Source organism: Neocloeon triangulifer, unplaced genomic scaffold (genome assembly GCF_031216515.1).
Source record: "Neocloeon triangulifer isolate White Clay Creek 2 clone unplaced genomic scaffold, ASM3121651v1 ptg000014l, whole genome shotgun sequence".
NCBI classification, from domain to species: domain Eukaryota; kingdom Metazoa; phylum Arthropoda; class Insecta; order Ephemeroptera; family Baetidae; genus Neocloeon; species Neocloeon triangulifer.
Genome location: NW_026775556.1, coordinates 1,997,136 through 2,007,222, shown reverse-complemented (window position 1 = coordinate 2,007,222; position 10,087 = coordinate 1,997,136). Strand labels below are relative to the sequence as shown.

The following is a 10,087-nucleotide window of genomic DNA, read 5'->3' as shown; positions in this document are numbered from 1 at the left end:
CCATAATCAAAAATCGCGTTTTCCACTTGCTTGAACGATCAAAACTCACAATCAGAGAGAGGATTATCTTCTTCCCCGTGCTTAATTACAGCGTAATTTTTTATATTGAGAACTTCTTCACTTCATAAAAGTTTTGAAAATTACAATTAGTGCTAAAATGTAATCACAAAAGTATGAGATTCATTACTATTAACGTCCAAAAATTTCTTTTTATTCTAATAATAAAAATATTATGATCTCCATGAGTAATGTTCTTGTCAAAAATATAATTAATGTTTCATAAATGTTCATTCATTTGAAATTATTTAATGCTTCATTATATATAAGAAAGTTCATTTTTTATTAAAGGAAAATTTTTGCCACAATTTTTATTAATTTATTGTCTCATATTTTTTTTTTTTTTTTTTTTTTTTTTTTTTGATCAAAGATTTATTCTTTTTATGCGTTTCTGAACTTAAAAATGTATGTACTTAACAAATCAAAGTAAAATAATTTTGACACATTGATATTTGACAAAATTATGTCTCAATGCAGCAGATGCAAAGTAGTTTTTCTACAACTAGTACAACTCTAAATAATAGCACCAAGTTTTTGAGCATTAGAGTGGAAATAATAGGGGCATTTTCAAACCATGAAGCGAGAATTATAAGCGGCGGCTATTTATATAGGGGAGAAGGTAAAAAGTGACACAAGGTTTTAAGTTGCCAGGCAAGTCGAGGCCATATTTGTTTGACACTATTATGCTTATGCAAATCATATTATTTTAATTTTCAACGCCATTTAACGTGCAAGCTAAACAAAGAACCGCAATAAGCATCAATTCAAGAGGCGGAGAAATGTTTTTATATTATTATCAGCTATTATTTTTCTTTTAAAATGTTTGACCTTTGTCCCCTAAAATTTTTAAATATTGAAAAAGTAGAAAAAGCAACTCAAGTTTGAGGACAAAAATTTAATTACTGAAAACACACGTGTTCAGTTCACTCTGTTGAATTTAGCAAAAAATAATAATGTAAAACATAATAAAGTTAAGGTATGAATTGCTTTGATAGATAAAAAATTAATAAATATCTACCTGTTCATCTCCTGTTCACGTAGTTTGTAGCGGAAAACACGCAGACATTGACAACAACAAAAAGAACCGAAAAGAAAAATACAATTAATTCACAATGCGGATTTTTTTGTCCTCCGACTCGCACACACATGACGGTTCACAAAGTTGATCATGGCTCCACCTACCAGCGCCTCGGGAAACTCTTGACCAAGTGGGCGTGCCGTCTGCGAGGGCAAACCCAAACCAAAGGGGCATCCTGTGTTTATCAAAAAGCCAGAAAGTTTGACAGATCGTGCGAATCGAAATAATTTTGGCTCCAGAATTTCAGTCAGATCATTTAGTGGCCAAAATGACGACCAGCGAACTAGTTTGGGGAATGAAAAATGGTGATCTCGACACAGTCAAGGAAATCGTTGAGAAAAATGTGAGAGAAACTGAAAACAGAAATCCTCCCTTTCACCTCCTTATTTTTATAATTATTGTAATAATTTATTTTGTGCAGAATGTGGACGTTAATTCGGCCATCGATGGCAGGTCACCGATCCACTACGCCTCAGATTATGGACAGTTGGATGTCATCAAATACCTGATCTCACGAGGCGCCGATGTCAATGTAACCTTTCCAAAGCAAACGGGAAAAAATGAGAAATTAATTTTAAAACTTAAATTTCAGGCAAAGGACAAACACGGAATCACAGCCCTCCTCGCAGCGATTTGGGAAGGGCACACGGAATGTGTAAAACTACTTCTCGAAAGCGTAGGAGCAAATCGAATCTTTCAGTATAATGACTAAAAATTTTTATTAATTTTAGGGTGCGTCTCCGCAGGGTGAAACTCCTGACGGGAGCTCATACATCGAAGCTGCTGAAAAAGACGAAATTAAAGCCCTTCTCAAATGAAAGTCTTTTTCAAAAGTCAAAGTATACTATTCCTTATAAATCCTTGCTGTCTCAAAATTGAATTCGGCAATTAAAATTAGTTCTAAGACTTGACTTCATAATGCCTTAGTTGAGATTTGAGTTAGAAGCAGTATTTAGAGGGAAATATTAAAATTATAACTTATACTTAACATGTAAACTTGAAATTTTGTTAAGCGTTTTTAAAATCCTACAAACTGTCCTCACTCTAACTTGTGACTGGTCAAAATTTTGTATAATTTAATGAGTTGTCACAACTTTTTTTACTGTCTAAATTACATGTGAATGTGGTCAAGTGCCTTGATAATAATTTAGGATCAGATTTTTCTTGGGGATATGAAAATCTGGAATATCAGGGCTGATGCATAAAGGGCTGAGAGTTAAAATTATTTTCTTTTTGTGTGTCCTGTAATTGTATGAATTCAAAACATTGCATTTTTTTGTGGATGCCAAATAATAAAATCCATTATCAAGAAAATCGATTATGGTGTTTCTAATTTTCAAACAAATAGTCCAACAAAATCTGTTGCATGATAAATAAAAGGCTTTTTTAAATTTAGGCTTCTTAAAAAGGAATATTTATTTTTGATAAAAGCAAAAAATAAATATTTACAACAGTCGGCCCCTGCAATTGGCAGATTCACAATAGCAGTCAAGTCGTCGGTCAGGAAGGCTGCCAATTTCATAATTGTAATCCCAGCAAAGCTCTGAGCCCGCAGGCACATGCTTCTTTGTAAAGAAAGCCACCCAGGGAAAGCGCAGGTCGTGAGTGTCAACGAAGACATTCTGGACAATGACATTAGGGTCACAGGAGTGCTGAAAAAATTGTATTAGTAAATTCTTATGAGGACAAATAATTTTCTAACGTTGAAGTAACGGCCGAGATTTCCAACACTCTTTGCGTCCATGACGTAAATGTCCTCAGATCTATCAATTAAATATCTGATGCTGACTTTGCCCAACTGGGTGACCTCTTTTTCAGGGTTGTAACCTTTGGGGGCTTTCACCTCTGAAATCACAACTAAATTAGAACCCCAGAGGAGGGCAATTAAAACAAATCAGTACCTCCTTTGTGCATGCCTGGGCTGCCCGGATGCTCTTCCTCGTTTGTCTGTTCTTCGGTTTGGCCTTCCTTTCGTTTTCTCAGAGACATTCTAATAAATTTATATTTAATATTAATTAATTCAACTATGGAAATGTATACCTTTTTTCTCCAGAATCCTCTGCAACTTGAATATTGCTAATCGAGGTTAAGAAATCTTTGTCCTCTGCGGCCTGGCCGGGCAAATCTCCATCGTTGGAATCATCAGACTCCTCCTCGTTGCACTTGGATCCATCGAAGTCAGCGTCTTCAATGTCAGTCACGTCACTTTCATAACCCTCCTTACACCTTTCTAGCACTTCTATATAATCCAACTCGGCCAAATACTCATCACCAAATTGCTTTCCTTCCTAAAAGAAAATTTAAATATTAAAGACTTGCATCTACTGATAAACACTATCAACTCTTACCTCATTTCCTTCATGCTCCGTCATGATTTGGCCAGCGTATATGCAAAGGAAGGTACCGGCTGGAATGTCATTCAAGGCCCTCAGTCCCCAACCTCGTTTTTCTGTCTTAAAAAGCTGAAAAATTTTTACGTGAACCCCACTTTATACTTGAAAAACAAAAATACCTGCAGTTGAGATTTCATTTTGTGTTGAACAACTCTGTTCAGGCAGTTTTCGGAGCATTTGCAGTTTTGGTTGCACTCGAATATAGCAGTTGTTTGTTGCCCTCCAAGGTTCAGACGGCGAAAGTTGTAACCCACTTTCATTGGGTCCTGGTTTGGCTCGAGAATTTTTGCCTCCTATAATAATTTTTAATGGCTATTTGTATTATATATATAAAAAATAACACACGTCAACAGTCAATTTGTGGCAAGCGCATTTTGTTTTGTCCTGACAGTCGTCGATACAGTCACAACACACAAGGAATCCAGGATCGGGGTTGATGAAAGTTTTTGCAGAGGGTGTCCTCGCAGTTGAATAATTCACATACATTGGATATTCAGTGTGATTAATGGTGTTCACACATGGGATCTTCACATTTTCACTGCCATAGGAAATATCCTGTGAAATAATTCAAAAAATATAATTTTGTTTTTATTAAAAAAAAAAATTAGGAGACCTTTATAGAGTAAAGAGGCTTTTCAACTATGAAAGTGCTCTCTATTCTCAAGGCAGGGTCAAAGGAAAACAAGTCAGCACACAAAGTGGACTTGGTTGTTCTCAAATAACACATCAGTTCTTGCATGTTCCTCATGCGCCGGCCACACGGACCTCGGTAAAAAACTTGCAGCTTTGTGTTCCGATATGTGGTTGTCTCCCTTGAATTAAAAATCGATTTAATAACCTGATGATTTTGAGTGCACCAAGTTTGTACCTGCCCCATCCTTGGTTGAGTGGGATCAGCATGGGGTTGCAAAGGACTCTGTCACCCTCTTTGTAGGAATTTTCCGTCTCGGTGATGCACTTAGGAGAACAATTGTGAACCTCGACAGGATTCATCCACTTTCCAGGTCCCAGATTCTCGGACTGTGAAAAAATTTGTAACTTAAATATCCAATTTTTAATTACAGCAATTATTTACAATGGTTTCACCAAAGTTTTCTCTTCGGTCTGGCAAACTGACAACATTATTGAAAGGACGATTAACGGTGCTCTTCTTGGCGACAGCTCGGGAAACTTTTTGCCCTGGAATAAAAAATTTTACGCAATTCTATTATTGAGAATTTTCAATTTCAAGCATTTAAAGATTTTTGAACAGTTTAGTGGTGAACTGTGAAGTACTCACTCTGTCCATGAGCATCTATGAAGGTGATGGACACTGCATTGAAAAAGACGACAGACTTAAAGAAAGTGAAGACCCAAACCCAGAGGTTTGTTTAGTGATAATAAGCAATATTTTTCCAAGCAACAGGATGTTTCAAATAATAACTTACGTTCATCATCATCATCAAGCATCCTAGGGTATTCAATTTCTGCATGGTTCTAAACAAGATAAATGGATTTTAATAATGGTCCAACCTGTTTAAATTTACAGAGGGCTCACCTTTCTACTCGCATTAGAAGCCAAGCCTCTGTGAAGTCGGACAGCGACCTTGCTGTTTTTCTGCATTTGCTTTTTCTGCATCTCATAGTAGAGTGGCGCCAATCGTTGTGATCCACGATAGATCCATTCTGTGCGGTTGTCAGCCTCAAAGTGCACAAGCACCAATGAGCAGTCTACCTCTTTTACTCTTGTCAACCACCAGCGAGCTAGGATGATACAAAATTAACACAAAAACCTTAGCCATCCAAATACACATACTGTTCCACTCAGTTTTGACCTTTTGATTGACAGCCAAGCGAACCATGGGGCGCTCAGGAAACATGTCTAAGTAGTTTCTTATGAAGTCTCGTATATCAGGGTGGCAGTCATCCCAGACATTTACAGATCGCTTGCAAACAAGTCGAACATGGTCATGAGGCACATACTGAGTGCAGCCGTCGTCAAAGAAAATCAAGTATCTAAAATATATTGATGAAATTGAAATTATAATTTTGTCTATAATGTGACTAGCGATAACTTACCTATAGTTGTTAGTGACTTTGATGCACTCGGCAATAATTCCTGCATAAAACAGGAATTTGTTTGAGCCGCTTTCTTCTGGGTTGTGGAAAAGGGCAATGACACGGTGTCCCACTTCGAACTGGTACTTGGCCTCTTCTCCATAAGCAATTTGCCTTCCATTCAAATTCTTGTTAGGTGAACTGGTCTTCAGGAATTTGACTTTGAAGAGTTGCTTCAAAATAAGACTTTTGTGGATTCGTTTTTTTAATATTAAATTAGCTACCTCGCCATTCTTTTGGGATATTTCCAAAACTCGACCTTTCAGCCATTCGTGGTAAAGACCAGATTTCATGCCGTAAACCTCATCACCAATATTGATTGCTGCAGACTGAAAAGGCCCCTTTGGTGGTACTTTCTGAGACACTAAAGTTGCCATGATAGGGGCACGAGGAACTTCAGCTATTATGTCATCCGGAGGCTGAAACAATTTTCAATTACTTTTTACAAAAATAAAGTTTCGGGAATAAAGAATCATACACGTGAGGTGGAAGGCTGTGAAAATCTCGCGTGGTGAACTTGAGTCACCTTCTTCATAGCTACGGCACCCTTTCGCTTTTGATAAGCTACTGGAGCAGAGTAAGCAGTCAAACCTGGTTGTGTGTCCACCTCAGTATCAACAGATCCGATGCTCTACAAAACATAATGTAAGAAAGAGTTTTACTGAATCATCACAATTTTACTGTTGCTTCAGGTTTCCATGGATTGTAAATTTGTGCTCGGCAATCATCCAATGTTTTGTAACACTTAGCTAGTTCCTTATCTAATTCAGCAAAATCATCTGTAATTTTAAAAGTTTGTTACATTTTTATTTAGTGGCTAACATAATTATTGACTATGTTTTTACCTTCTACGCTTGCTTTAGACTTCAAAAGTGACTCATAACATTTCTCGTCCTGGACCGAAATTTTGTACTTGAGTTCGAAATCACTAAAAACTTCATTCACCATATCTAAGTCAATTTCAAACTTCTCATCGTCATCAGGTAAATCTATCAAAATTATATGCTCGTAAGTAAATTTTCTTTCAATACTGCGTGTTTACCTTCAGGGCTGATTTCCTCGTCAGAATCATCAAGGACAACCATGTCTTTACTAGGCAAATACTGCACTGCGTTGACAATTGGTTGCTCCTTTTCAAGCATGTCTAAGCATTTCTAAAATACAAATTAAAATACAATAAACTCGATAATTGTAAAAATAAATTTCTAACCTCCTTAAACAAGGCAACGGAGCGAGAGCAGGACTCACAAACCATAGAGATCTTGTTTTCATTTTTGACCTCAAAGAAGCTCTTTGTCAGCAGGGGTGCCTCAACAAATTGATTGTTATTCATTCTGCAGTCAATGTTGCAGCATAATATCTTCTTCAACTTCCTGTCCAGCTGCAAATAATCATTTAATATGCAAACAAATTATAAATTATTAAAAAAATACTTTCTTAGGAGAATTTCCCTCTATTTTCATAGGTTTTACTTCCTCTTTTGGGGGCTCTTCTTTCTTTACTAGAACCTCGAGTGCTTCAACAGGGGCTAGTTCTTTGACTGGAGGAATTGGAGCAGGCTGGACAGCAGCCGGTATGGGGGTCGATTCCTTTTTTGGGGTGATGGTGGCCGACTTCTGCACTGGAACTTCTTCTATAAGCTCCAGGTCACTGTCGTTGTCGTCAACGGCCATTTGTTCTGGCGCCTTTTCCACCTCAGATTTATTTTGAAGCACACCCTGATCAACAGCGGGTGCAGGAGTCACAGGGGTGGAGGGTTTCGGATTTTCAACTGGAGCCAAGGCCGGTGCTTCCTCAGCTTGTTTGGGCTCCGAAACTACCGGGGCTGGTGGTGGCGGTTCTTCGTCGTCCGAGATTATCATTATTTCAGGAATTTTCTCCTGACCCGCCATTTCCACGTAAGTTTAAAAGTAGTAAATATTTACTTTAAATACCAGTCGATAAAATCAAGGTGTCCAAATATACGCTCCAATTCATCAATCTGCGTCTGTTAGATAAAAACAAAGTTTGCCCGGCGTAATCTGGGCACAATATTTATTTATTATATCCATTGCATGGCAACACGCGTGCGCAGTGCGGAGTGAGTTGAGGAGGAGCATATCAAGTACCAACATTACGGGTACGGCTGAGCCCGCGAAAAGGAATTGCATGATGGAAATTCCGAGAATTTTACATTTTAATTTTATTCCACGTGAGATCATCTTTTCATGGTCACAATGTGAACAAAATTAAATAATATTTTTATAATGGAAAATATCACTCTTTGTGCTTTGAAATAAAAATCGTTAAATCATAAAAAATAATTAATCATCTTTTTAGCCCTTAGGCAATAGGAGATCGGAGCATAGGAGGCAATGTTTTGACTTTTTTTTGTGTTTTGTTGAAACGAGATGCTGCCTCATTTTTGCTTTGAATTCTCTTAATTCAGAGACAAAATAATTTTAATTTAAAAATTGGATTTTGATTAATTTGCCATTTTCCCCTTGGACCAAAAAAATCATATTCATGCCTAAGTGTGCAGTTTTCGCGCCGCTTATTGTTGTTGTAGCCATGCCATGGCCATGTCGCGCGAGTTGAGCGAGTCGCGGTATTCGCGGCGGTCGTGACATGGCTATGGCGAGGCCATGGCATGGCTATGGCGTGGCCATGGCATGGCTATGGCGTGGCCATGGCATGGCTATGTCGTGGCCATGGCTTGGCTATGGCGTGGCCATGGCATGGCTATGGCGTGGCCATGGCATGGCTATGGCGTGGCCATGGCATGGCTATGTCGTGGCCATGGCATGGCTATGTCGTGGCCATGGCTTGGCTATGGCGTGGCCATGGCATGGCGTGGCCATGGCTTGGCTATGGCGTGGCCATGGCATGGCTATGGCGTGGCCATGGCATGGCTATGTCGTGGCCATGGCTTGGCTATGGCGTGGCCATGGCATGGCTATGGCGTGACCATGGCGTGGCTATGGCGTGGCCATGGCATGGCTATGGCGTGGCCATGGCATGGCTATGTCGTGGCCATGGCATGGCTATGTCGTGGCCATGGCTTGGCTATGGCGTGGCCATGGCATGGCGTGGCCATGGCTTGGCTATGGCGTGGCCATGGCATGGCTATGTCGTGGCCATGGCATGGCTATGGCGTGGCCATGGCATGGCTATGGCGTGGCCATGGCATGGCTATGTCGTGGCCATGGCTTGGCTATGGCGTGGCCATGGCATGGCTATGGCGTGACCATGGCATGGCTATGGCGTGGCCATGGCATGGCTATGGCGTGGCCATGGCATGGCTATGTCGTGGCCATGGCATGGCTATGTCGTGGCCATGGCTTGGCTATGGCGTGGCCATGGCATGGCTATGGCGTGGCCATGGCTTGGCTATGGCGTGGCCATGGCATGGCTATGGCGTGGCCATGGCATGGCCATGGCGTGGCCATGGCATGGCCATGTCGTGGCCATGGCATGGCCATGTCGTGGCCATGGCTTGGCTATGGCGTGGCCATGGCATGGCTATGGCGTGGCCATGGCATGGCTATGGCGTGGCCATGGCATGGCTATGGCGTGGCCATGGCATGGCTATGGCGTGGCCATGGCTTGGCTATGGCGTGGCCATGGCATGGCTACTCGCCCGACTCGCCCGAACGCCGCGAATTATATTGGATTCCAATGTCCCATTTAAAAGAGTAGTACCGTGGGTCAGTCAAAAATTGACATAAATGAAATGAAAAAAAAAAATATATATAATATATTATATTATTTTTGAATTAAATATAATGTCATTATTATTTGGACACTCATACATATTTATAAACAAAAAGTACATGCATTAGTTTGCAATGACTTAACTATTAATTGTAAGTAGTATAAAAATATCTGGAAAATTAACGATTTTTTAACCAAACCATGGATTTTTGACGTTTATTCGTTTCTTGACTCTTTTGCATATAATTTATTGAATTGGTGAAAAGCAGGTAATATTTTGGATTGCAAGTGACATTTTCTTCTTTGTTTATTTCAACTCTCTTGACCCGAACCATGCTTGCAGAAAAGTGTAGGCCTGAAGCGCCCGAAAATTGTGAATATAAAATTCGCCACCACTGTGGCCTTTGCACACACCCGTTAATATTTTTTAGGCAGCTGCAAAAAAAGTTTAATGATTGAAATTGCCTTACTTATTTTGACAATCATATGATCGTCAAATAGGAATTTACAGGGAAATAATTATTAAATAATGAATAATAATATTCTACTGAAATTTAACATAATTATTTAAAAATTTTAAGAAGGATTATTACACACATTTAACATTAAATAGAAATGTAATTAAATAAAATAACAATATTTATGTAATAAAAATGTTCAGTACGCATAAAATATTAAAACGTTGTTTTATCGCACTTTCATTGTTTGGTAGGTTCTCTATTATTATATCTAAAGAACTGCAACGGGGAATAATATGTGTAATTAAATT

General features: G+C 39.1%; 2 protein-coding genes across 5 annotated transcripts; one reads left to right on the top strand and one right to left on the bottom strand.

Annotated features, from left to right (window-relative positions):
• Positions 1–1,283: 1,283 nt before the first annotated feature.
• On the top strand, positions 1,284–2,453 carry LOC132200066 (myotrophin). The gene is made up of 4 exons (XM_059625254.1): positions 1,284–1,478; positions 1,557–1,667; positions 1,728–1,811; positions 1,867–2,453. The coding sequence occupies exons 1-4, from the start codon at positions 1,404–1,406 to the stop codon at positions 1,951–1,953; spliced, it is 357 nt and encodes a 118-aa protein (XP_059481237.1). The 5' UTR covers positions 1,284–1,403; the 3' UTR covers positions 1,954–2,453.
• Positions 2,454–2,526: 73 nt separating this feature from the next.
• Positions 2,527–7,699, bottom strand: LOC132199478 (histone-lysine N-methyltransferase SETDB1). Of its 4 annotated transcripts, XM_059624222.1 has the most exons (23): positions 7,560–7,699; positions 7,059–7,505; positions 6,836–7,006; positions 6,668–6,779; positions 6,471–6,614; positions 6,307–6,404; positions 6,104–6,256; positions 5,850–6,044; positions 5,587–5,798; positions 5,324–5,523; positions 5,066–5,271; positions 4,956–5,004; positions 4,808–4,840; positions 4,604–4,707; positions 4,397–4,548; positions 4,142–4,340; positions 3,874–4,083; positions 3,648–3,821; positions 3,484–3,597; positions 3,176–3,423; positions 3,037–3,125; positions 2,838–2,980; positions 2,527–2,787 (listed from the first exon to the last, which is right to left on the bottom strand). In XM_059624222.1, exons 2-23 carry the CDS (start codon positions 7,485–7,487, stop codon positions 2,581–2,583), a joined length of 3,642 nt encoding a protein of 1,213 aa, XP_059480205.1. In that variant the 5' UTR covers positions 7,488–7,505; positions 7,560–7,699; the 3' UTR covers positions 2,527–2,580. The 4 variants fall into 4 exon arrangements, with proteins under 4 accessions (XP_059480205.1, XP_059480203.1, XP_059480204.1 ...); XM_059624220.1 differs by having other exon boundaries at positions 7,059–7,665; XM_059624221.1 differs by having other exon boundaries at positions 3,484–3,588; positions 7,059–7,665.
• Between the last annotated feature and the right edge of the window lie 2,388 nt (positions 7,700–10,087).

Coding starts and splice junctions, on each gene's coding strand:
- LOC132200066 (XM_059625254.1), top strand. CDS start 1,404: ATGACGACCAGCGAACTAGTTTGGGGAATGAAAAATGGTGATCTCGAC. Junction 1,479..1,556: donor AGGAAATCGTTGAGAAAAAT/GTGAGAGAAACT, acceptor TATTTTGTGCAG/AATGTGGACGTTAATTCGGC. Junction 1,668..1,727: donor CACGAGGCGCCGATGTCAAT/GTAACCTTTCCA, acceptor CTTAAATTTCAG/GCAAAGGACAAACACGGAAT.
- LOC132199478 (XM_059624220.1), bottom strand. CDS start 7,517: ATGGCGGGTCAGGAGAAAATTCCTGAAATAATGATAATCTCGGACGAC. Junction 6,045..6,103: donor CACAGCCTTCCACCTCACGT/GTATGATTCTTT, acceptor AAATTGTTTCAG/CCTCCGGATGACATAATAGC. Junction 3,424..3,483: donor CGGAGCATGAAGGAAATGAG/GTAAGAGTTGAT, acceptor ATTTTCTTTTAG/GAAGGAAAGCAATTTGGTGA.